The sequence below is a fragment of the Buceros rhinoceros genome, unplaced genomic scaffold (genome assembly GCF_000710305.1).
Source record: "Buceros rhinoceros silvestris isolate BGI_N320 unplaced genomic scaffold, ASM71030v1 scaffold1714, whole genome shotgun sequence".
In the NCBI taxonomy this organism is placed as follows: Eukaryota; Metazoa; Chordata; class Aves; order Bucerotiformes; family Bucerotidae; genus Buceros; species Buceros rhinoceros.
The window spans coordinates 48,734-75,619 of record NW_010409843.1 but is presented as its reverse complement, the minus strand read 5'-3'; the positions used below and the strand labels follow the sequence as shown (position 1 = coordinate 75,619).

Below are 26,886 nucleotides of genomic sequence, written 5' to 3'. Positions count from 1 at the left end.
AGAATTTAACATGAAAGCTGGAGGAAAGAGGAGTATAAATGCAGCATTAGTACTTACTCTTATATCTCCATTTACAGCTCTGGAAGTGTGATTAAATGCATGTGCAGGATCTTTGTTGTAAACTTTAAGAAAGGATCGGTCTTGAATATTCCTGGAATCAGAAGAATCAACAATGATAATAGATGAAAGTAGTTTTATTTACTTTGTTGCCCAACAGTTTCGGGTAACACACAAACACAGCAGGTCTGCAGCCCACTATGAAAAACCCCAAATGCCCTAACTTAGACACACACAAACAAAAAAAAACCCTACTTTGATTCTCTTTCCCATGGGAAGTATCATTCTTTCACTACAACTCCACACCCATAAAAATTAGATAGTGTTAAGTTTCTTTCAAGATCCCGCCGTAGAGTGAAAACACTTTGAAGACAATAGAGCTTCAACATTTACACTGCACTCAAAAGGATTTAGTTAATATTTACATGTTCTGTTGTGTACTCAGCCCACGTGAATTTTTGCTATTCTAAGATGCAAGAATATAAAAAGAAAAGCAGTCTTTCTAACTACAATTATTCTTGAGGCAATTCTAATTATCAGTTTGTTCACCAACCTGAAAAAAAATTCCACAAAAGCTAAAAATTCAGTAGCAGATAAATCCTTCCTCTAAACTTTATCTATAATAAAGACCACCTCTTAAAGGAAAAAATAGGAATTTCAAAAATAAATAAACTAGCAAAAGCTTTGATGAAATCTACCACAAAAATGGTTTCAACGGAAAGCCCAAAGAGAATATTTTTGTTTAATTGGGACCCAACACTTTGTCATTGATTAGTTAAATTTTCTGCTACTACATTTAGGAAAGAATTAGAGGACAGTAGTTTTCTATTTTGTTTCAATGCCTGCCTTCCAGTTATTTTATATCTTAGACACTTGCACTGAGTTCTGCTGATTTTTTGTTTGTATTCAATCAGTAGGAAAGCCTCCAACCTATGCTCACTTACACCCTTTCAAAGCTGCGATTCCTTTCATTTCCCAGTAGTGATGCCTAGGGAATTTACTTACACGTGACCGAATTCCTTTCCTCCAGGTGCAGCTACAAGTCTGGTGAACTGATCTTAATCACTGGGATTATCATTTAAAAATGAAGGAAAGGATTCTTGGGCAGGTCAAATTTCTTTCTTACAATGTCATATTACAACCAGTGACTGCTTTGAACGGGTAACTAGTCAGAACTTGTGCTGCTGTTGTAGATGTCAAATAGTTATTAAAGAAACTCCACAGCTTAAAAGACAGATTAGAGTCTTCTGTTTAAGAACTGTAGGGCTGATGAGAAGTTTACTATTTATGAGTGTTTACTTGTAGACTGCATAGAAAAATAGCTACCTTGTGGCAAGCTCAAGTTCTTCAGTTATTTATGGTAGCATAAACTGCTTTCCATCTTGCAAATGTGACTCTTTTGCTTCAAAACTTGCACTAGGAGTCTCAGCTACCACTTTCTGCCTCAGACTTGGAAATACATTCTTTCCGACACAAAGCAAGCTCTCCCAATCTTCAGTTCAAGATACAGTATATTACTAATTTAAATAAATTTTGTCTGCTGCCTTTTCTCTCTGATGGCTACGGGATGGTACCTCAACTAACTGGAATTTGTTTTAAAAGCATTCTCCATAAATATTTCTTGTAGAAACATGACACTTTAAAGTAAAACATTGCTGCAAGGCAAAGCACCAAAACACTAGGCATTTGATCTCTGAAGTGAATTCTATTTCACCTCGTGTTGCTATTATAATATAAACATTACTGATAACAGGTATATATTACTGTACTTTTATTACTACTATTATTCGCATTACTGTAGCTCCCAGATGCCCTTGGTATGTTCAAAGGCCTCATTGATCTGTGTGTGCTGTACAAACACTCCAGGAATACAACCTCTTCACCAGATTACAAGGTGAATAGAAGACACAAAAGACATCAGGATAGCTGCAGAAAGATGAGAGAACAAAAAAGAAACAAGAAGACCATCCTTTCTCCAGCCAGAGGAGCAATAAACAGACCCTGGAACCATGGGCATGCCCTGAGTGGGCAGTGCAACAGAGAGAGTGGGAAGGAAACCAACGCAGTGGCTTTGCAGATGTTTGTGGAGGACACCTTCCAAGCGTGTTAGAGGGCTGCCTGAAAGACAGCATGAAAGCACTTGTTTGAATATTAAAGACATGTAGAACGAAGTTGGCATGATTCACCAAGTGGAAGCAGATGGCACTTGGTACTGAACAAGAAATGAAAAGTAGCATTGAAGTGGGCTTGGAGAAGCCCTCATAATGAAGACAAGTAGTTTATATTTAATGAGATGGAAAAGATGCAGCCAGAGGACAAATGACAAAAATGCTTGTGAAACAGTCTGCTTATCAAACTAGGAGAACGATCTTTGTTGCTTCATTGGAGTGGGAAAGAGCGAACAAGATTACCTGTGTCAACCTCCAAGAAAAGACCATTACAGCAGCTGCTATAAAAAGCTGATGAGTTTAGCTGAGTGCTTTTTCACTATGTGGTGGGAAAGGAAAGGCTGCATCATAGGGATGTTATATAGAAAAACTGTGAAATTTACACTGGATGCAGAGTCCTGAACTTTAAGAAAAGGACCAGTTTATGGGCATAGGTAGAAAGATAATGCTTTGTCCTCAGTGACTTAAAAAAAAATAAATTAAAGAAGAAGGAGAGTTATGGCCTAATGAAGGTGAACACAACCTAGGCTGAATCTAATGGCCCATGAGACTGTATTACAAGAGAAGACCAAGATTTTAGTTTGGACAGAAGAGGTAGGATTCATGTCATCCAACAACAGAAGTTCACAGGGGTGACATCAACAGCTAGGTTCTCTGGCATATATAATTTATCAGACAATTTTACAGGATTAATCACAACCAGCTCAAAATGTGGATGTAAAAATCTCCATTTGGTCAGATGAATCCCATCATAAAGGAGAGAGAGAAAACTAAATTGGAGAGTCACCCAGCTACGATAATTCAACTATTCCAGAAGAATAAGATGAAAAACACAGGTCAAGGAAAAGAAAGGAGGCCAAAGCCCTGAAAAAACACAACAGAAAATCAATGTTTGAGAAGAGGATCTCTCAAATGATACCTGAAAGAAGAGGAGTGAGACTGGAAGAAATCAGGAAAGAACAGCTATTGAAACAAAGGGAGATGAAAGTTTCAAGAAGAAATTTTAAAAGTACATGCGTGATCTGAGAGAAAAAGACAAAAACTGGCCATTTGGTGACCTTGACAATCACAATGGAACAGTAGGGAACAAAAAACAAGTTGGAATGAGAAGAATAAAACACCAGACAGATTGGAAATGGATCTAGGGCAGAATTACAAGGGTAGAACTCCAGCCAGCAGTTGTAGTGATTGGTCAGTGCAAGAGCGAAAGGTGATGGAGTGGGAAGTGGAAATGTATGCTGTGTTCAGGAGCAGTTTTGTGGGAGGCACAGAAATACGTTTGCAACATAGGAGTAGGCACTTTGATAAAGTAAGAAACTAATAAAAAGACAAAGCAAGGGATGCAAGATACAGAGTAACTTGAGACAGCCTCCAAAGGAGGCAGAAAGCTTAAAGGGTTGTCTTGAACACAGGTGTTTCAGACAGGGGAGAAAGAAGAGAATTGAAGCAAGACATGGCAAGCAAAGAAGACAAAATGATACTTCATTTCAACCGTTCTCTGAAGGGAGATGCTGGCAAGATCTTGTGAAGAGTAAGGAACAGAAACAGAGAAATTGTTGTGGAAATTATTCAAAGGTAGCGAAAATGCAACTGGTAGTGCAAGGTTTGCTCTCCATTAAGCTGGAATTCTGAGGTTTCCTTAGTTAGAAGGGTGGCAGAATCAAAAGAGGGAATTTTGTTATGTAGGAAGTCAGTTGGGTCAAGGGATTTCCTCTAGAAATGTTCTACAATAGAGGCATAGGAACAGAGGAAGCAGATGTTAGGATTGAGCCAGGCCTGAGGTTGGCAGAGTGACGCCTGCAATGGGAGCATGGCAAAAAAAGGTGGAGTGGTATTCAGATAATCAACAACCGCATTCTCAGGGGCAGGGAGGAGATGAAGTCATAAACTCTGAGTCTGAAACTCAAGAGAAGATGAAGGGATAAAGTGAGAGAGAAGAAGCCGATGGGCCAGATGATGGCTAGCAATAATGCACTTAGCAACAGAGACATAGCAACGTCTATCTTGATTTAATCAGTTCATTTGATCTTGTGAACAGACTGTTTGATGTATAAGAAACATGAGTACGTGACGAACAATGATGAAAAAAATCAGATGGGTTTTAACACAGGCATTACAGTGGCCAAACAGGGGTGTGGGAGTCTGCAAAGCAAGGAAGATAAAAAACAGAAACTGAAATCCAAGTGGTTGGCTAATGACAAGACACAGAATAGAAGCCTGAGGAAAGCAAGACAAAGGTGAGAAAATGGAGTGCAATGCTCTTCAAAGACTAAGAACAGGAATGGAGGGATTTGAACGGGCAAGGCTAGAAAACCTCCAGTTAGCTCTTCTAACTACAACATGATATGGAGAAGCGCTTGAGCCACAGGATCTCCAGAAGAAACAAGGCATCAGTGGATAGCACACTTGCCTTCCTTTTACATTTTCCTACACTAGTAGCAGACTGGCAGAGAGGAAAGACCTTTTCTGCTTTCTCCTTCATCTTCTTACGCTCCTCTGTCCATTCTTTTCATCACGTAACTTCTTATGAAAAAGAAGGCACAAAGGTCCGCAGTATTTTCTTGCAACAGTTTTTACAGAGTGTAGTGTCTGAGGTGTGTCTGAGAGCTGCAGGATTTGGGACTTTCTAGGGACCTGAGGACTTGGTCCTTCTGCTGAAAGAGCACAGACATCAGGACTGAAGACACATAGTTAATTAACCAGCTGCACTCCCACAAAATAAAGGATGGAAAGGTGCACCCAGATGTTAGTCAGATCATTTTTTGACCAAGCTCTGAATTAGTGAAAGGAAGTGACTGCATTAGTTCCTGTATCCTGACATAAAGCAGGAAGGTGGTGGAGCTGCTGCAGCAGTAGTCACCAGTACCACAGATCTTTGGCAGTGTTAAATGATGCATAATTGGCACTGTTGTGAGGACATCAGGGACACTCCTACTTGCAACTTCAGGCTCACTAGGATCAGGCTTTGTGCTACCAGCAAATTATAAAACAGGCTTTCTGTAAATTTTTATTTTGTTGTCCTATATTTTAAATATTTATGTCTCAGTTAAAATTCAATAAAATATTAAATATGTGAGCCTGCATGTATTTTATGAATATTTGAGCAAGGTATGCTGTTTACCAATGGCTTGTGCAACAGATATTGCACCTATAGCTGAAGGCAGTGTCAGACCAGACCTCCCATATTACTCAAATACCACTGAACGTGCCTTTATGTGTCAGGCCACTACCTGTCAGATATTCATTAACAAAACAAAATAAAACAAACAAAAAAAAAAAAAAAAAAAAAAAAAAAAAAAAAAAAAAAAAACCAAAGCAAACAAACCCCAACAGATATAATTCCATATTTACTTACCTCACATCACACAATTCATAGTATATGTTTCTGCTCTCATCCTTGATGTAAATGGCCACACTGGGCGATTCCAGCATTTTCATCGTCAGCTGCTGCGGGAAGGCACTTACAAAAAGGGCACGAATTGTGTCTGTGCTTGTGATTTCATTTGGCATCCTCAGTTGCTTTGTTTCATCTCCATACTGAAGATATAAAACACCTACAAGCAAAATATGACAGCGATTTACTTATTCTTAAGTGCACAGCAATGATCTGGGTTTCAAAGTTCATATGGAACATATGAGAAAAGAAAAATCAACTCACATGCCTTACTCAAAGCACATACAACATTTTCCTTTTCAACACACATTTAGAACAGAAAACAGAATAGTGATATGGTTGTTTCTTGATAAATCTGCTTGCCTCGGTAGTACACTTTGCCAGGAAGCTTTTTACTGTTCTTCAGTTAGATAAATCAGAATTTTACCTTAAGAAGGTTATTAGAAAATCCCAAACATTGGAAAATCCCAAACACATCAATTCTGCTCTGCAGCAGAAGGTGCTGATAAATCACAAGGTATTTTTTTAAAAGCAGTTGAGGAAGCTCTATCCTTGTATATCACCCAGTTTTCCTTAAACATAAATTTTTCATTTTAGCCTCACACTTACCCAACAAAACTCCCCAAAAACAGACCTCCATTTTAGCACTAGGATTTTTATATTCACAATTCAATTTGCTGGCATTATATATTATAAAGCCCCAGGTGAAAGTCCTAGCAGGAGTGAAGCTGAAGTCTCACACAAAACCAAGAGCAATTTTGGATCCTTTCAGCACGGTTAGTAGTCATCTTTAGCACTCAGGGAGAAATACAAGCAATCTTAGATGCTGAACTACAAAATATCGACATTCTTATTCGCTCAAGACAAAAAGAACACCATTCTGATATAGCTACCTCTTTCATTTCAAGGAATGGAAGGCTGTGAGACGCTCAATAATGCGAGAAACATGAATACAGACCATCTCAACCAAAAGCAGAAATCGGACTGGACTTGATGGGGTTGGATAGCTCTGATCATGCTGGGCCTGACTCCTAAAGACCACAAAAAGGTCTTCTCACGAGCATCCCCAACGTGGGAAGGCTTATTAGGACGTGCACAGCAGGAACCAGGCTGCGACAGGACTGCAACCGAATTCAGAAACTTCTTGGGATTCACAGCACTAGAGAGCAGATGCAGAGCCAAATTCTCAGCCAAACTACTTTGGATACAGACGAAACAGGGCCTGATAAGCCCTGCTGAGCGTACATATCTAATCCATACTCAAGGTATGGATGTCCTGCCGGAGCATGGACGGCTGAAAGTACACTGTGCTCTTTCTGGGACACCTCAGGCATCTCTGTACAGCAGTGCAGTGTGCCAGAAGAAACACCTTTACTCTCTTGCTATCTGTAAGAGATGGAGAAGATACAGCTTCTGCAGTGGTGTAAGCAGACAATAAAATGTCAGATCCCATTTCATTATTATTATTCTCATTGACCTCCAGGACTCCTGTTCTTGGCCGGCCTCATCCGCCCCGTGCCAGGGTCTGTGATATCCAGAGGTAGAGCAGCAACTCTTTCATGGGCACCCCCTTGCCATGGGGAAGGAGCTTGCATGCCCTTGTGAGGTTGAGAGCTCTGCTGGTGGTGGTATGTGCCTCCGGTGGGGTCTTCCAAGCCAGACAGGTCTCGGCTGAAGGGTCAGACAAAGTCTGTCCACGGGCAGGATGGGCTCACTAGCCTTCGGGCAGCCATCCTAGGAGAAGGACAACTCTGACTCCAAACCCGGGCAGATGGAGCTCATTTAGCCTTGTAAGGCATCCATCATCTAAGAGAAGGACCCTCTAACCAAACCTACGACCCGAGGACTTCGCTGTCACCGTCCAAGCTCACCAGGCCCTGGCAGATGAACCTCAGGTGTAAAGGGTGGAGCCAGTTCCGCGCACGCTGCGCCTCACCTAGAAAATCCACCCCACAGGCTTGAAGGGTGCACTCATCGCTTGCAGTGAGCGTGGGAAAAGCCCTTCCCAGATCTTCGTTCGCAAAGCCAAGCCATGGTGGTGGTGGTGATTATTATTCTCATTAAAGCAGTTTAAGTTTTCTTTTCCAATACGTAAGTCTCTCTCTCTTACTCTTCTCCTCTTTCCCCTCTTTGGAAAGTGGGGGAAGGAGTGGGGGTTGATAAAGAGCGTCTGTCATTAGTTTAGTGGTTGGCCCACCTCTAACCCTTGACCAAAATTATGTCAAATCTGCTCAAGAATTAGTGATTACAGGAACACCTACACTGAATTCACTGCAGCTTACGTAGATACACAATCAAAACAGTTTTACACCACCCAGTTTCAATGTTGCTAGTGACACAATGGTAGAAGGACAGCACTCAGGCTGAACTAACTGCTAAAGTCTATATTACATTTTCAGGGAGACTGGAGCCCGAGCAGATTCTGCACTGCCATGCATTTGCATCCACCAATAATCAAGACAGACAGGCTAAAACTAGGCAGAGAATTTTACACAAACTGAATTCCACCACACTATTTGCAACGTAGATGCACTGTGTGTTGTTCTTCCACGGCCAGTACAAACAGGATGGTTGGGAATGCCAGGTTCTGAATGCAGCTACCATCAGTCACCATCACATCTCAGCAAATCGCTAAACGTAGATGGTAGCTCAGTGACTCTCACTTGAATCATCAGCAATGGGATGGACAGTTTGTGGTGCTGAGATACACTGAGCAAAAGCAAAGGGAAAAGCTAAAGTCCTAGAATACAAAGGCATTTAATAAAAAGAACAAAAGGCATTTTAATCTCAGCCCTCTCTCCCCTTAGGCTTAGTATTTTTGTCCTTATGTTGTCCATAACTGTTATAGAAGAATGAACACATACATAGTCAGATGATCCTACAATTAGCGCGCAGATAATTGTGCTTGTACTTAGGGAAGGAAGATGTTAAATTTTTAATACTAAACAGACTACTCAGCATTACCTAACCATTACATAATATCAGGCTGCTTTTATAAAATGGCGCTGTTAATGTCTACTATTATCAAGACACATTTTCCTTCTTTAAAGTAGCAATTGGACCCTTTATGAAGGGTTTACAAACTTTCATTTTCCTTTGGCTGGAAAAATTGTTCCAGACTGAAAAATACCTAGTTTTCTTTCAAAGATTGAGGAGAATTTTCCAGAGAATTTTCCAAAGAATTTTATTTTTAATGCCAATATTTAATGAGATAGTAAACATTTTTTTTTATTTTAATTTGAGACATCATTTAGTTCCATATGTTCTTCTAGGTAAAATTAGCTTTTTAGTGCTCACTCAAATATTTTATGCAGCTAAACATTGTTTAGAATTCAGAAACTAACTATATTTGTAGAAAAACCTTAAGTACGCATTTTAAATGCATTTATTTCACTGTTCCAAGATGTGCGAAAACATATTCGTATTTGATGATAGCTTTCAGTTCTTAGGAAGAATACAAGGAGCCTTCTATATTCTGACATTTGAAATTTTCTTGGATTAAATGGCAAAAAATGATTTTTTGACTAAAAAACCAGACTTTGCATACCAGCTTTGCAGTTGCCTGTGACTCTCTCTTCTGTTTAGTTTAGAAGTTAGTGCAGAATGCAGAAAATGCTGGTTTTGCATTTCAGGCCACTAAAAACATGCTGAATACTGAGCTACTGAAACCATTAACACAAAAGAAATGGTAGAATTGAAGAATCTTCCTTATACACAAGCCTAAATCATTTCGGAACAGTCTTAACTCCTACTGTCCTGCCACACTCCCACAAAATATTGATCCAAAACAAAATTACAGCTGTCTTTGGGCCTTGGATTTTTCAAAGCAAATATGCTCCTTATCCAGAAAGATCATGCCTTAAAATAGACAGCTTTAACATACAACTCGGAGAAAAGTTTTGTCCACAATCTCACTGTAGGGGGAAAAGACATTTTCAAAGGCCTAAGTTCTTTTTTTCTTGCTCTCCCTTAAATCACATATACTTTAAAAAAAACCTAATGCCTTTCCTCTTGAGTTGTCTGATCTGTAACCATGATATAGCAATGCTTTAGGGCATTTCCTATTTGACAAAACTAACTGCTCACTTTTAAAAATCCTATTTCAGCATGACAGAATAAAGAGATTCAAAATCCATTATTTTAAGTCATTGATGTTTCTCTCCCACAAGATGTTTTTCTCCCACATGTTGCCCATCTGAAACTCTGAACACCAGCAATACCCACAGGCTCAACTTCATGGAAGCTGCTGGAGCTGAGATTTGTTTTACCTTCAGCTAAAAAATCACTCCCATGGAGAATTAAAGCAAGAAAACCCAGTATATAACTCAGACATGGTTTTTGTTAGGGCACAGCACATATGCCAGCAAAGCTGCTGGGAAGAAGGTTAAACACAGCAGAAGTTAATGTCTCCATGTACCCTAAAGTCCCTCTTGCACTTACGTTTCTGCTACAGTGGATTTACCTGAACATGAAGATTGTCCCAAGAATTACGAAACGCAAAACAGGACTGCAAAATGCCCTGCTACTCTAGGAAGGCAGGTATGAAGATCAGCGTGAATGAGGAAACCATACCATGCAATGGTTTTGAAAGTGCAAGTCAGACAACACTGTGGCGACTATTTCTAGGCGCTCCTAGATTCTGCCAGCCTTGGGCTTTCCTACAAGTACAAGGCAAACTGTGATGTTGGGCTTTCCACTTCATCATGCTGATATAGCTTAGTTTCAGAAATACCTCTGGAATTTTTGGTTGTTCTTCACCCTGCGGGCAATGGGCTATGGAACTAAACACAGGCAAAACTAAACAGCAGAAAACATTTATGTATAAGCCAGGCTTTAGAAACTTAAACCTCTTTACAAATTGCTTCACAACATTGCTGTCAACAGAAAGGTATGTTTTAAAGCAGGGGAAATTAAACACCCTAGAGGTGAAAGGACGTGTTCAAAGAAAGGTTTACAAGCATAAAACCCAGATCCGATGATGATCATGAGAACACACCACATGATCACCCTTTCCTTCCCCGCATACAGAGCTCTTTCAAAAACAAAAGACTTCCTGCTCCCCCTTTACCAAATGTCAATGACAGGACTTGAAAATATTTCATCATTTCTCTCAGGGATGGTCTTCATGAAACACATCACAGAGCAATGAAAGACACACTGTTAACCTGATTTACGCAGGCAGTGCCTTCTGCACAAGCTGAACCTATCAGCCCTGGATATGGAAGATGATCAGAGCAGGCATCCTGCACCTTTAGTCCAGCAAATACAGCTTTGAGGACTGTCCATGCTGTGGCTGCAGCTCACGCAGATGCACCAGATGCACGGTCAGCACAGATACTGCCACTGGGCTGTAAAACCCACTTGGCAGCTGAAGACACGCCCACACGGCGTAACGTTGAACCACTCCTAAACACATGGGGTCTAGGCTGGCTTTAGAGCAAGGAGCTGCATAACCAAAATGGCTCAGCACTGTACCCATACTGGTAAGATCATAACTCTTCATCTACAACTGGTAAAGGTTTGCTCCTTATAGCAAAAGCCTATGTTAGAAAACAGGCAGAGGAGTTAAATAACTCCTCAGTGTTACAAAATAACGTACGAAGCCTAAAATCCAGTTCATGAGTTTTTTCCTGTGAACCTATGGGAAAGTCTCTGTGTAGGCAAGACATCTTGGAAATTTCTGCACTGAAAAATCTTACAGACAACTGGCAATACCTTAATCCATGGGCTCCTGTCTGAAGAAAAGTATTAACCAATGATAATATCTGTATTTGACTGATGTTGGATGCTTGGGGGCTGGAGGACTGAAACCTTCCCACAGAACCAGAAATCACCAGCATGGACAAGGCACTACTACTCTCTTCTGATCCAGACTCTCTATGTATCCTCTGGAAATTTTGTGTCCAATTTGAAATTTTTGAGTAGTTAGTAAAGCTGATTGGACCACAGCAATCAAAACCTGGATGCACTGGGAACTCTGGAAGGTCTCTAAATCAAAGGTGCAAAGTTATGTCTAACTAAAACACGTACAGCAGGCCTTCAGACCTTGCTGGGTGAATGATAACATCAGAAAATTATATTAGGAATTAGTACAGGATATATAAGGGGTGCGAAATTGGATAAACTAGCAAAGAAATCTGTATCTTAAGGTGAAGAAAGGTGAGGAAAAGCAGTGAGAACTGCCAGAAATCAAGCTGAGCTACGTTTTGTAAGTAAATTCAACAACACCATGTTGAGTTAGAGGTTGGTGAAGTTGTCATTAGATTTGTTTCACTCTTTACCTAACCATCAGTTAACTATCTCTTTTTGAGATGATGGACAATCTTTGTCTTTTCATGCTAGTTTAGCTTGATTTTCCACCATATGTTCATTGAATCATCGTCTCTGTCTGCACTTTCCCTCACGCTGAAGTTAGCAGCAACACCAACAAGCAAAAATGAGAAAACACACCCTTGTTTCTTCCTCATATTTATGTCAAATTAGTTGAGACTGGCATCAGTTCTAAAAACTAAAGATAACTTTTAAAATCTTGATAACGGCTAATCTTGTTGGGACACTTCAGGACAACCCAGAAGGAATCAGAATAAAAACTGTCAAGCATTTCCTCAAAATCCAGTTTACAATTTTATGTACTTTTTCTTTTTAACCAAAATGCCAATGTCCTTTCAATTTTTCTTTGATTTTTATTTGACACAATTGTAATACATGAGACTGTAAGGGTGGCATAAACCTATACTGTTCTCCGCACACCCCTCTACCCTCCACTTCCTGGCTATCAGACCAGCAGACAACAGATAGTTGGTGTCCTTATCACCAAATTCTGCAAAAGTGACGCAGACACAAGTTTATTACAGTAACAGCTCTTGCAGTGTGGAAGAAATTCCTCAATATGCAGTTCTCATTTTCCACACCCTCAAGAATTGACTCTTCTACTTCACCACACACATTTCCAACGAGTCTGAGGTCATCGCCATGATCCTTGTGGTATTTCTAGCCTGAAGCTCTTGTACTAGCTTCCTTTAGCTACTCCCTGATGATAATCTGTCCTCCACATTCAGAAAATATCTATAAATGTACTTAGCTGTCTTCAAGTACTAAGAGAATAAAAAAGCACACCTTTTACTGAAATAAAAACTATTTATTTTATATATTTTTTTCCAGAATAACCTGAAGAGTTTTGCTCAACATATTAAGTTGTTTGATAGCAATTTCAATAAAAACAGGACGTGTTTAATTTAGTCCAGTACTACCTCTTACTGCCATTTCATCTTTTTCTGCTATTTAGAGTGACTTGCTGTAATTCTGCAATAGATCTGTCACCTAATGAAAAAACACATGGAAAATTCACTAGTCACATCAACTTTCTACCAAAGTGTTATGAGAAATAAAGATTTTAGCTGTCACTCAAATACTCGCACTTTTCTACAAACGGATACATTTTGCTGGCTATGCAGAAAAGGCAAAAACCAGGAAGAAAATGGACAACTTGTTTTACCTAAAGAAAAGTTGGTATTTGCCCTATCTGATTGCACATAAAATCTGTGAAATAGTCTCTTGCCAAAAGACAACTTTGTCCATATACCTATGTTAGCAGTCCATCAAGTCTAGACAGTTACTTCTATTATTTAGAGTGTTTGAAGAAACATTTCAGTTTTACCCAGTTCCCCAGACGGAAAATAATGTTCTGGCAGGATGACTTTTGGATAGTAATTGCAGCTATACCCTTGCTCTTGCTGGAATAGTCCAAGTGACCAGCAAGATGACTTTTTCATATCCCTAACAACAAAACAACACTAGGAAGCTTGGAAGAACACAAAAATCCTGCGATACTTACTGACAAAATAGGAAAAAATGACAACTGAACATCTCAGTGAGATGAACTATAAATTTCATGTGTACCAGAGCTATTTTGCAGAGGACCCATATGCTCTGCCATGCTGCATTTACTCCAGTTCACATGCACTAACTTGTCATAGTAAAATCAGAGAACTACACATGAACAGGGACAGGACATAGCTACACAGGCTCTTGCAGCTGCACTGCTTTTGCCCACCAGAAGCTGAGCCCCTGACCTCTGAAGAAGCCAGTAAGCCGTGACCAGCCGGCTCCCAGCCAAAGATACCGAGCTGACTAGTACAATTTCAGAGGATGCGTCTGCCAAAGGCTATGTAGACATGTTAAGCCTTTGTGGACACCGTAAACAAATATTCTACATAGGGGCATTTTTGTTAATAACTTTTAAAGGGGCAATAGCAAAAGGACAAGAAAACATTAATTACATTTCTTGGAATACTTGTTCTTTCTCTTGAATAAACACAAAGAGAAAGAGAAATTCTCCCCAATTTTATTTCCTTCCTATATAAATCAGCTGTAACAAACACACATTACTCGAGTGGTGACTATTTCTAATAAACCCCATTTTTTCAGTACTAAACCATGTAAAAGTGATGCATTCAAGTGCAGAATGTAAGCGTTTTAATACTTGATAATATGGAGCATTAAAGTAATCTAGGCCATGCTTGACTTCGTTGTTTTGCTCCATATACCAAATTTTTTGTATTTACTGCAGGAATTCTCTTCAATACTTCCAAAGTTACTTAATTTCTAAAGAGTTCACTACTGTCAGTAGTAAGTCAACAGGCTGAGACATTAGGATGTAAGAGCAAAGCTGGTTACAGTGTCACACCAGAAATCCACCTACATGGGCTCTAACAAGCAGCTTGACTTATTTTTAAGTCGTTAAGACCTGAAGTAAACAGGATCTTGGACCCATGACCTTAGTTAGCAAGGTTAAGGAGAAGGATGCCAAAAGGCCATTTGCTGGGCTCACTCCAGTTTGTCATTGTCTCTTTTGTACTGAGGAGCCAAAACTGGACATAACACTCCACGTGCACCCTCACAAATGCTTAGAAGAGGGGAATAATAACTTCCCTTGAACTGCTGGTTAAATTTTTTCCATAGCCAGCTGTGCAGTTTTCACTGCTGTAAGGACACACTTGTGTCCGACCCTAATTTCTTCTGGCAAAGCTGCTCCCAAGCTGGTCTGTTCCTGCCTATATTGTCACACAGGGTTATTCTGCCTCTGCTGAAAGACTGCATTTGCCCTTGTTGAGCTTCATGAAGTTTCTGCTAGCCCATTCCTCTGGCTCTCTAGAGTCCCAGTGAGTGGCTGGCTGACCCTCCAGCATATTGAAGGATCTCCCAAACCTAGTGCCATGGTTCATTCCATCAGTCAAGTTGCTGATGTTAAAAAGCACTGGCCCCAGAGTCCATCCATGAAGAAGACCACTGAAAATCAGCTGCCAGTTAGACTTTAAAGCATTAAGCCATACTCACCTTAAAGGCCACCCATATCTCCCCAATGCAGCTACAAGGAGGCTACAGGAGAGATGTCAAAAGCCTTGTTAAAGCCAAGATAAAAAACAGCCACTGCTCTGCGCTCACCCCCACAGATGGTCTATTCATCACAGAAGGTAACTGGGTAGAAGCAAGGGTACCAAGTGCCTGCCCTTTATGAAATAGTTGAGTAGTTTAAAATCCATCCAGAAGGGCTCCCATCTTGAGAGTTACTCAGATCATTGTCCCTATTGTCCCAAGACAGTACCCTAATCAGCAGGCTATCAACAAGCCTCTGATGTACTGATTATCTTCTCACCCTGTTTAAATCAGGCTGCTCTATAGCCAAAAACGCAAAAGAGAGATTGAGAGAGAATGAGAACAAACCCAATAGACAGCCTTATATGATACCACAGAGACAACAGTATTTTCCCTTGAAAACAAAAACCTGAACTCAGGCCCAACATAGAAACTATGCAGTAGAATCACTAAATATGTATCAGGTTGGACCCTAATTACTTTTCTGCTTCCTTTATCTTCACCACTTTTCATTCTGTTTTATGTATGTTGCAAGCTCCAGCAACAGGAGTATTTTCTCCGCATGTGTATCACCCAACACTGAAAGGTTCCATTTTCAGTCTAGGTCCTTTAGTATTACTACGTGCAAATAAATAATAAAGATTGCATTCCAAAAACATGTTACAGATTTATCAGATACAGTTACAGACTTGCCTAGGTAATGGTTTTATTTGGTCCACTGCACATCTCCCACTGTTGTATCACTGCAATGAACCCACTGGATCCATGATGATGCACCGTGCTGCAGTGGAATCAAACTCAGCTCCAGGTGACACAGCACCTAAAATACACAGCTTACCAGCTTTGTATTTTCTGCCTTACCAGCTTTGCATCTGTCTGCCCTCCAAAGTGGCAGACAGAATGCGCTTCTGTTGCAAGAGTATGTACTAAGTAAGATCTTGCTTCTTGGAAGCATTTTTTTTTCAGTTACGTGCAAGACATCCTCTTACAGGAGGAAGAATCTGTTAAGTAGGCAATAATCAAGTGCACAAGAGATAGCCTGGGAAGGCCCACACTTCACTCTTTCATATAGCTGTCTAACAAATCATGTGAGGATACCAAATGAAACGGGAAAAATTCTCAATGCTACGGTATGTCAATATGATCGCTTAGTTTCTTTTACTCTTTTGATGCAAAATAATTCCAGTAAGAGTTGTGGTGTTTTTTCTTTCAGGTCCAAAAACTTCAGCTATAATTTGAAGAAATGTGCAAGAAGATAAAGTCTAGAAAAGCTGGACAGGAAAACCGCTGTTACCTTAGGATGTTAAAATGTCCTAGGGTCTGTGTTTCAATTCAACAATCAGACCTTGTTTCAGGCTGTTTTTTCTATAGACCTGCCAGCCCATGTTAATGTATCTGACCATAACAGCAAATATTTACATGACCTTTTTGCACGTTGGCTGCTTTGCATATGCTGTTACAAGACTTGATAGCGAAAATTTCTTTAAGATGACTAAATGCTTTAAAGCTATACTCAGCCTTAACTGGAAATGCAGTTCCCAGGGAGTTCCTCTCCCATGAATTAAACTGAAGATTCTGCTGACTTCATTAGGCTTGAATCATGCCCTAAGGAATTGGAGAGAGCAACAAATCACTGCTAACAAATCACAGGCTTCTCTTACAAAGCCTATGGCCGTTCACACATCTTCTGCCTGATTTAACATGCTTATTTTAATTTCTAGCTCATAAATAGTAAAACAATCAATTAATTACCACCAACATAATATATATATCCCTCTCTCCACAGAAGTTTTCCTATGTGTAAAATTGTAACTGTGGCCCCGACTTTCTTTTTAACAGGTTTTGTGAAAGACTTGAAAGAAACGCTATGAAAGATCCAGGTGTTACTATTACAATCAGTAACAGTATTTCCAGAGAAGATAGCAGCAGACTAATTCATCAGACATTCAAATCTATACCTGATAAAACTTGGGGTTGGGGGGCTAACAAATAATCAGATCACTCCATCATTGTTTAAGACCTTCCCCATGTCAATCCTTAAGTGTTTGTGTAATTTTACTCCTACAAGTAATCCCTCCAAAGGCAAATAAAATGCAAATGTTGTCAGGATCAACGGGATCAACAAAGGCCTTTTCATGCCACCTAATTTTAGCCACAGGTTTACAAGCAAGGAGCCCAGTCATCCTCTGCCCCTTATTCACCTGGACTGGAGTGGCCAGGCACCCAGACTGGGACACGCAGAAAAGGTGCCTGCAACCTCAGTGACTTCTCAAATCCAAACCCTTGTGCATTTATGGAAATCCCTCCTTGTACTGTATTCTTCCTCAATCCAACCTTGCATATACAGCCCGATCCTGCAGGAGTACCTACAGCTGTTACTGCAATCAGAGGTTGTAATCACACCCTGCTCTACACAGCTGCTACCCATCGTATCAACCATCTCAACCACTCGGTAACCACTGAGAATGCCAGTGCCCGCCATCACAAAGGATCAGGCCCATCATTTGTACAGATGTGCCACATGAGACACTACAAGTGAAAATATTTGTCAGTCTTAATTTTGTTGCAGAGGTACTGGAGCAGCGACAGCAGAGAGCTGCAGCGCAGGCATGGGCTGGCTGCTGGCGTAACCTCGCTGGGTGCTTGTCAGGTTCTGCTTCCTCCAGGCAAATTGCAAGTGAAGTTTGCTGAAAGCTTTTGAGCATTTTCCAGATTTCAGCTGATTCTCACTCTGACAGTTTTGGTAGATAATTTTTTCCCACAGTTATCACACTGGAAAAACTCCCAGCTTTCAAATAAATATTTTAAAATACATTTAATGTTCTCTTGCACAGTGAATTAATATATTCTAATATCTCGCTTTGTCTCCAGGCTGCAGATTGATGAGACAAATGCTGATTTCTGATGCACCTCTTAGCCAAGAAAGACCTTCGTTTTGAAAGCTGTAGCTGAAATTTTAAATGGCCCCACAACTGGAATGCTGTTTTCTGGGTCAACTCCACATGAATACCACGTCCTATTAGATTAGCCCTGACTGACAAAACCATGATGTTGGGGTAGCCAAAATGCATTACCACTATTCCTTCTTCAGACTCCATGTTAATTCAGATTACAATTTAGAAACTGACTCATATGTAGTTAGTAAAATAGGAAACTACAAAAGTATTAGAATTTCAAAAAGGAAACATCAGTTTTTTAAAAGAATGGCATTGCGATACTAGATGTAAAAATAACGAAAATCCAAAAATTTGGTCATTTTCCTCACTGAAATTATGTTGGATAAGGATCAAAGCATAATTTCTATTTAAATTAGATTAAATTAAAAAATTAATAGAGATTGAAACGGATGTGATTATACATGTTTAAAATCATGTGAACAGAAATATTTTAATGACACTTTTAAAACTGAAGTTATAAATAGTTTCCTGGTTTTTAAAAATAAACACTCCCTTTGTACTGCTGGAAGTAAAAACAATCCTAATGGGGCCATAGTCTGCAAAGAGTCTCAAAAGTAAAATTTCAGAACATTATTTTTCTCCATTTTCAAATCTAAAAACTCTCAACCGAAATGCTTCATATTACACTGCCTCCCCACCCCCTTTTTTCCCCCCTGCATTTTGTCTGCTCATAATGGGATAAACCAGGGTCTTGTCTCTAGTTTACGCAAGAGAGGCTGAGATGATAGGGTGCCTTGCAGGGTCTGAAATCCTGACCATTAAAAAAAATGGTACGTCTTCATGTGACTGTCCACCATTAGCACCTGGACAACACATTTCAGTGTACGCAACAGATGCTGAAAAAGGGATTTAAAAGTGGACTACTTAACAGCGAGCTTCTGGTCCTCTCATCTCAGCAAAGATACTGCCAAACTGGGAAAGGTGTAAAGAAGGGCAACAATTATCAAATGTCCAGAGCGGTTTCTGGATGAGGAACAAGTGATTACAGCAGCTCTTCTCAGGGTGAAGAGGTGACCTGAGAGAAATGACAGACTACAAAATCAGACATGGCCTAGGGGGAGCAGATAGTGATCTAATGTTTGCTATCACTTGCAATGCTAGGACAAGGGGACATAACTTAGGGCGGATAAGCAAAACCAAAACAAAGCAACAGAAAAGCAATAGTTGAGCAGTAAACCAACCAAAACTTGCTGCCAAAGTCACAGCTGCACTGTTGTGGATGTGAAAAATTTACACAGGTTCAAAGAGAGACTGAACAAATACCCGGAGGAGACATCTCTTGAGGGTTATCATGCAGGCAGAAACCAAAACCAGGAAGTCCCTAAGCTGAAGATTGATTGCTAGAGGCTGGGAGAGGACTCAGGGAAGGCTCATACATACATATACTTACCCTCTTCTTCCTCTTGCCTAGACTAGCTGCCCATGGTACCCCTTAGAGACAAAACACAGGGCCAGGCAGACTCTTGGTCTAACCCAGTGTGGCCCTTCCTATGTTCCTGTCACCAGGTTTATTCATAGCCCTGAGCACTTCAGTGTTTTCCAGAAACAGGGTTGTTATTGTAGTCTTTTCATATGTACACGCTGACAATGAGAAAGCTGTTTCTAGCTCAGCTTTTGTGGGAGAAAACACTGCACAAAGCACTGCTGCGTAGCAGGCCACCCCCTTCAGTGCTGATAAAAAAGCGTCCTTAAAGCTGTTTATCAGTTCTCAGTCACATCTGAAACACAATTTCAGAGCTGAGATACACTACACGACCTGAGGTAACCTTGAATGCCAGCCGAAACCCCTGTTGTGAGGCTGGACTGCAAAAGCCCGGTCCACATCACTCTGAAGCAAATTTTTTGTTTTCCAAAAAATCTCAGGGTAAGCCGCTCTGAGGACAACCTAGCCAGCAGTGACATATACAGAGAGATGAATCCTCTACACATATAATAAACGTACATGTGCTACTCGCTCTTGAAGTCTTCAAAATTTAACCCCAAGAGCTTGATGTATTGGTGGCCCAACGGGCTTTGGGAGAGCAGCAGTGCTGCTCCATGATCTGACACGGGCAGGGATCAGCCCCTCGTCCCCAGGCCCACTGCTCAGCACCTGCCAGCTCTGAGGGTGGCAGGGAACCCTTCCAGCGCTTTTTTCTTCTCATTTGTTGTGTTTGTCAGACATAATAGTCTTGACAGAAACCGTCTCAGATTGTTGAGGAATGAGTGAACTGTTGTGACAAGCTCACAAGCATAGTATGGTTTACAGCCCAGCCTTTGGTTTATGTCATCTCTATGTCAGGAGATGAGTCTACAGGAAAGCAGCATTTCATTTTATTACCTCTGAGCAAAAAATCCTGCCTTCCTCAGCAATCTGCATATGAGTTATGCTGTCTTCTCACAGCAGTTTAACTGTCCTCTGGTGTGTCTCCTCAAAAAACAGCCTTTACTTCTATCATCTATCAGCTAAGAGCAGAGTCTCCAGGACAAAAATCCACCATCATAAAAGGACCTCTGTTTCACAGCTGGGCTTAATTCAACCCTGAGATATGGGAGGAACTTGGGAAGCAGAGCTGTCCACCTGTGCTGACATATCACCCGTGTCACCATGCAGATGGCAGGTCACTTCCCCAAATTAAAGGGCATCTCTATCAGTGCATCCGATCAAATCCTCTGTCTGGAAAGCTACCGCCACGCAAATACCAAATCTTTTAACTAACAGATATATTTGTCAAACAATAATATCTTTAGGTTTCTTCCAACTAGGCCTGTCTTCGAAAAGATGACAAAGTGAAAAAGCCAGTGTCTCTGTCTGAAAATGAGGGTGCAATCTGGTATTACATTCACCACCACATAGTGTTCAGGCTTGCCCAAAAGTTTCTGCAACATTGGGTTTTAACTGTCGGTCACCACTTCACCTGCAAGGGTCTGCATCTTTCTCCTTGTCTACCATGTTCCCAGTACCCTTTCAGATCTTATGAAAATAACTTCACTATTCCTTCAAATTACCCAGTACACCACATGGAGCTCATTTCCAAAGAAAAACCTTACATTAAAAATGATGTGCTACCAAAGTCTTTACTTTTTTAACCCCAAACTATTTACAAACTATTTTGAGTGCACAAATGGAAAATGTAGGCTAAGAGCAGAGAGGAGGACAGAAGCAGGGTCTTACCCAGTGATCTTTCCTTTGTTTGGTTTGCCGACCGCACCACGGGAAGACTTGCCCTCGTGCGGCTGCCCCTCGAAAAGGGGTTTGGAGAATCGCCCTCGGACATGGCCTCTAAGGAATCGGCAGATGCTTCAGAGAGGTGTTCTGTCTGGTCACCCAAATTAGGCTGTGGGCTCTGGCACGGCTTTGGGCTTCGTGTCTGCAAAACAAAGTATTTCATTATTGGTCTACTGAAACAGGAATATGGGGGGGTGGGGGGAGTAGAAACCAAAGTTAAGAAGGAATAAGTCCAAACTTCTTCAAATACTGGTATGCTGAAGGTCAGTTCTGCGTAGGTTATCGAGGAAAACAGTGTCCTTAGGTATTCTGCTATGGTTTTTACAGTTGTATATCCACATTGCAAATTTTGTTGCAACAAGGCCCTGAGGATAAGACATGCTGAGGAGATGTATGGTATTGCTATTCCTTGCTGTTCAAACAACCGCTACAGCATAAGCATGTCCACACATACTCTTGGTTGACAAGTCTGCCAGGGAAACCTGCTGAAAAGAAATACTGTGATGTGGTTGTAAGCTATCAATCTCACTGTATTCTGCTGTGTCATCTATGAAAGTTACAGGTCATGCAGCAAATCCAAAATAGCCATCCAACATTTCTAGCTGAAACTACAATGAATTTTTTTACTTCTTGTTGCATCAGGATAAACCAGAAATATCTTCATTAACTGACCAAATTAACTACGATTTTTACTGGGCAATCATACTAGTAAATTGCTAACCACAGTATCTGGAAAAAGCCAGCTCTCTCAGGAGGGAAGAGAAATGCTTTCATTTAGGCACTTCTACTGACTCTTCACTGTAAAATTGCCTAATAAAACCACACCCAATAGAAGACACAACATCCTGAACATTTTTTTGCTAACTATAAATGACATTGTAAGTGCTTTCTACAACGAGAGGTTGCTTTAAGAAGCATACTCAATACTGCTAAGTGAAAATCCCTCAACCACATGTTACTATTACTTTGGAAGAATAATTTTCCAGTCTCTCAAGCAAACACTATATCACAACAAACTGGAACAGACATTGTACAAGTAGAAATTCATAGCAAAGCAAGTTTACTCTGTCCCAAAACCAGTATGTAAATAGGAACATTATAAAGACCTATAATCAGCACCAGGCACAAGATGTCAGAAACCGTATACACTTTCCTCTTCCCTATCATTTAAGGTCACATGCTAGTACATTAAAAAAACACCCTGTATTAAATTCAACTTCAACTCTAGGTTTGAAGATGCTGTCAAGAACCAGAAAAGATTTTGCTTCTTTCTAGAAAGCCAAGAGGACTTATCTTGCTGACATCTGGTTCCTTCAGTGGTTTTTCCAATGAAATGAGGTGAGCGGCTTTCAGCAATAGCACGCATCACATAATATTCCCTATGTGACCTTGAATGTACAAAGAACTTTAACTTTTATTAGATTTTCATTAGCTGGCTATAGAGGCCTGTTGTTGCCAAGTTGTGCAGTTGCTCACAAACTGCAGTAAATTAGAAATACCTCATAAGAAAGCTAAATCCTCTAGAACTTTTCACTTTTGAAATGCTAATATTAAACTACTAGGTATTGTGCAATGTCCCACAGCAAAATTTTCCAAAAGCATTGAATTTTGCAGGACTTAAAGCTAACAACATTGGTTCTCAGCAAACTCAAGTATGCTTTGAAGTGCCCCTGACATGGTGAGCACTACTCTGCAGGTTGTAAATACAGGGACTTGTGCCTGAAAACTTCTAGAGGTGTGACAAGTGACCTGCAAACACAGAGAAAGAATTTGATTAGTCAGTACTTCTTCATTCAGCTTTCCAAAATGGCTTGGGAACCATCACTGCTGAAGTGTTTTATTTACACAGGCATATTACTGTAGAAGCACTACCACGCCAAGTCATTGCAGCTTTGTAGTTTCTTGTACTGATTAATGACTTATTTGTGTGTATCCATTAATAGCGAGCTAGAAGGCACATAATGTTAATTTCCTAGAAAACCATAAAGAAAAATAAAACAAGATGCAAAAAAGGCAACATAATCAACCTGCAAAAAGTCTTTAATTTCAGAGTTTGTTGGGAAGGGGATTGCTTTTGTTTCTTCAAGAAAAAATATTCCGATAATATAAATCACACTTATTTTGCTTTGCTTTTCCTATTTTTGCTTCTCTTCTGTTTGAATCCCCAGATGTCATTTGAGACATGCAGTTGCATGTATATAGTTTATCGACACATGTGAGCGGGTGCATATTTAAGCAGTAAGAGGATACTTCACTACCAGAAGCACTAAACACAGTTGTAGCTGTGCAGTTGCCCAGCATGTCCTGTCAATGTGCAGACAGAGCCAACCTCAGCAATGCTGTGTTTCTTTGATTGTCTGTGGGGCAATTCTTTAGGACTTAATATATAGCATCTCAGGTCCCCCTGGAGGATAACGCCATCATTACTGCGACTAAATGTATTGGATCTGGCTGACATGGAGCTAATTTTCTCCATAGCAGACCACATAGTGCTGTGCTTTGTGTTGGTAGCTACAAAGTCGAACATACCAGTATCAAGGCTGTCTCTCTAACATTCCCCCCACACACCCAGTAGGCTGCAGTTGGGCAAGGTCTTGCGAGGGAACATAGCCAGGATAGCTTGGCCCAAACTGACCAAAGGGATATTCAATATTGTATGGTGTCTGTTCAGCAACAAAAGTTAAGAGAAAGAAGGAGGAGGAAGGCTTTTCTTTCATCTTTCAGAGCAACTGCAATGCATACTGAAGACCTGCTTCCTGGGAAGTGGCTGGACATTGCCTGCTGATGGGAAATATAGATAAATTTTTTGTTTTCCTTTGCTTCCACATGCAGCCTTTGCTTTTGCTTTATTAAACTGCCTTTATCTTGACCCATGCTTTTATTTTCTCCCCACACTGTTCTGCTGGAGAGGGGAGTGATAGAGCGGCTTGGTGTGCGCCTGGCAGCCAGCCAGGGTCAACCCACCACACTGAGAAAGACTCCTTTTGGCAGCCCTCATTCCTCACCCCAAACACTACAAGAGATGCACCGGACATTTTCAAAGCAAGGCAGAGGCACATCACGGATTCTGTTCAGACATGAAGCCCAGTGCTCCCCTTAACATATACTAGTGCAAATCCATAGCAGTTCCACCTCAGTAACTGGAGTAGTACAAATGTAAAACCAGCGAGATACGCCATAGATGTAGGTATGGTTTAGGAAAGGCTTCAAGCTATTTGTTTGACATGCTCAACTCACGTAAACATTGCATTTCAGGAGTAATTCTGAATTTTAAACAGATTATAAAACACCCTCAAACACAGCAACCACAGTGGCTATTCAAGCAACTGTGAGATATAAGTGTATATGTGACAGAAAACCAAATTTTTAATGGCAGTGAGCACTAGGCTTGATGCTACTTAATAATCAAGCTGATTCCGAGGCAGCACTTCTTAGGAAAACCAGCCCATAAAGTGGGGAGAGGACAAGCAACATTTATGGAGCCATAACCTACAAGGACTTGTAGAAGAAAGCAGGGCAGAAACCTTCAGCATTACTCAACCCTTGTAATGATTAATTACAAGGCTGTTGATTCCAACATCAAATAAGATAAAAAAGACAGCTGGCAAAGAAATACTTTAAGTCATACCATATATATTTTTCCTACAGAATATTCCTGAACATATTTTAACAATATAGAAAAGTTTAAAATAATAATTCAGGAAGTACCTTCAAGCACTTTTTAGGAACTAGGACACAGTATAAGCATCTACAATATAAATATTCACCATATAGCCCATGTTTCAGGACTCATCGAAACCTGCCTACAGTCGTAGTGTAGACTGCAGCTACAAAAAGTCAGGATGGTGCTGTGGCTGCATGTTGCATAAATCCAGTGAAAGCCATGAACTGGAAATCACAGGGCCTGGGTGGGTGCGTTTTTAATCTCTCCGCTAAGGGAGAAAGGGCAAACCCCACCATCTTTAACAGAGAAGAAAACTCAAGACATGCTCACTAAGGAGTAGCACTATCCCAAATTAAGACATCTGTAAACATACGCTCCACACAGGCACTTGAAACCAAGGAAACACCAGCACTTTCCAAGCCACATCCCTGGGAGAAATGCCAGAAAACAGAAGAAGGTTCAGAACTAAGAGCGGGTCTCCCTCTTTTCCCCTGTCTCAGTACTACTTAGGTTACAATTTCCTTGGTCAGCCACGGTCTTCCCTCCCAGAGCTGTGTGTTAGGAGACATCCTCCTGCATGTTTCTTTGTGCAAAAGGCTTTTTATCAGCCAGTCGAGTAGAGCTGAACCTCCTTGAGGAGTTCTCTGGTAACAGATCTTGCCTATGCTAGTTCTAGGCAAGAAGCTCAGCCAAATGGAAAGGCCAAGATAAAGATAAACAATTCTGGTGAAAACTTACATAGAATTACATAGTTCTTTCAGATTACTATTTTATTTAGGATATAGTATTTTATTTACAAGGATATAGATTCTTATATCTATACAGACTATAAGTTTAAGTATAAACATGGAAGTAGCCATTACAGTAAACCCAGTATCTTCTAACTACTAACTAATTAACTGGTAACTTCTAACTACTTGGGGATGTAGATCAAGAATTAAAACTGTGTTTAATCATGCCTCACGACTGATGTCCGTCTGTTACAGCTCGTCCAAGGTATGCACTTTGAGTATATCTCCTTTAGTTCTTTCACCAGCTGAGAGGGAAAAACAAAGGCAAAAATTGCAAGGCTTTTCAAATGCAACAAAATTTCAAGTAATTAGTATTGAAATCAGAAGGTACTTGAATAAGGAAAAGTGAAACACTGCAGAGATGCCAATGTAATGCAGTCACAGGGCACCAGAGATGTTCCTCAAGTTCCATGCATGCTTCTGCCTCTCATCCTCTGCTCATGCTTGCCCCACACTAATCCTCTCATCCTTTTGTTACACCCATGTTTACGGCTTTGCTCTCATCCTTCTATGCTTGCTTCCAGTTGTTTCCCATACTGACCTATAGAACAGAAACCTTTTCCTCTTCCTTTTTAAAAGCCTCTCCTGCAAATCTGCTTCACACATTTTCATGGACGGAAAAAGAATTAAGACAAAAATCCCATGACACAAAAAAGGATTTAATTCAATCTCTTAAACAAGTCAGACTTTTTTATTTCTTGTCTCCAGGAACTTTCTTATCCTTTATCATGACCAAAACTTTTATCTTCAGGACACTGGCAGTGTACAAATGGTAAACAAAGACATCAAAAAATAATACAGCACTAGTAAAATAATTCTTTCCAATCATGTGCTCTAAAGAACACACTTAGCATAGGTAAAAAAATCCCCAACATTTGAGAGTCTTATTGACATTTCAAATAAAGAAGAAAAATAAAATTAAAAAAACCCCCTTACTTTTCTTGACTTTCAAGTAAACTATTTGTCCTGTGATATGTGACAGACTGCAAATATGCATAAAACCAGGCTCTGTTCAATAAATGATGATTTTATTAATTCTGAAATACTGTCAGTACGTGAGCACTTATTACTGCAACAGTAGTATTTCTTCCTTACATTTGTGTCACATCCGAATTACCACAGAACAGAATGGTTTGGGTTGGAAGGGACCTTTAAAGGCCATGTTGTCCAACCCCCCTGCAGTGAGCAGGGACAACTTTAACTAGATCAGGTTGCTCAGAGCCCTGTCCCACCTGGCCTTGAATGTTTCCAGGGACGGGGCATCTCTCACTG

General features: G+C 40.4%; 1 protein-coding gene across 1 annotated transcript in view; it reads right to left on the bottom strand.

Annotated features, from left to right (window-relative positions):
• The window catches only part of LOC104492763 (sickle tail protein homolog), a gene marked incomplete at its 3' end in the record, with an annotated part of 90,988 nt that extends 69,693 nt beyond the window's left edge, over window positions 1-21,295 (bottom strand). The window contains exons 1-3 of the mRNA XM_010135356.1: window positions 21,106-21,295; window positions 5,581-5,779; window positions 58-151 (exon numbers count right to left, since the gene is read on the bottom strand). Of these exons, the coding sequence (XP_010133658.1) occupies window positions 58-151; window positions 5,581-5,779; window positions 21,106-21,208 (396 nt within the window). The remainder of the gene's footprint in view (window positions 1-57; window positions 152-5,580; window positions 5,780-21,105) is intronic.
• Between the last annotated feature and the right edge of the window lie 5,591 nt (window positions 21,296-26,886).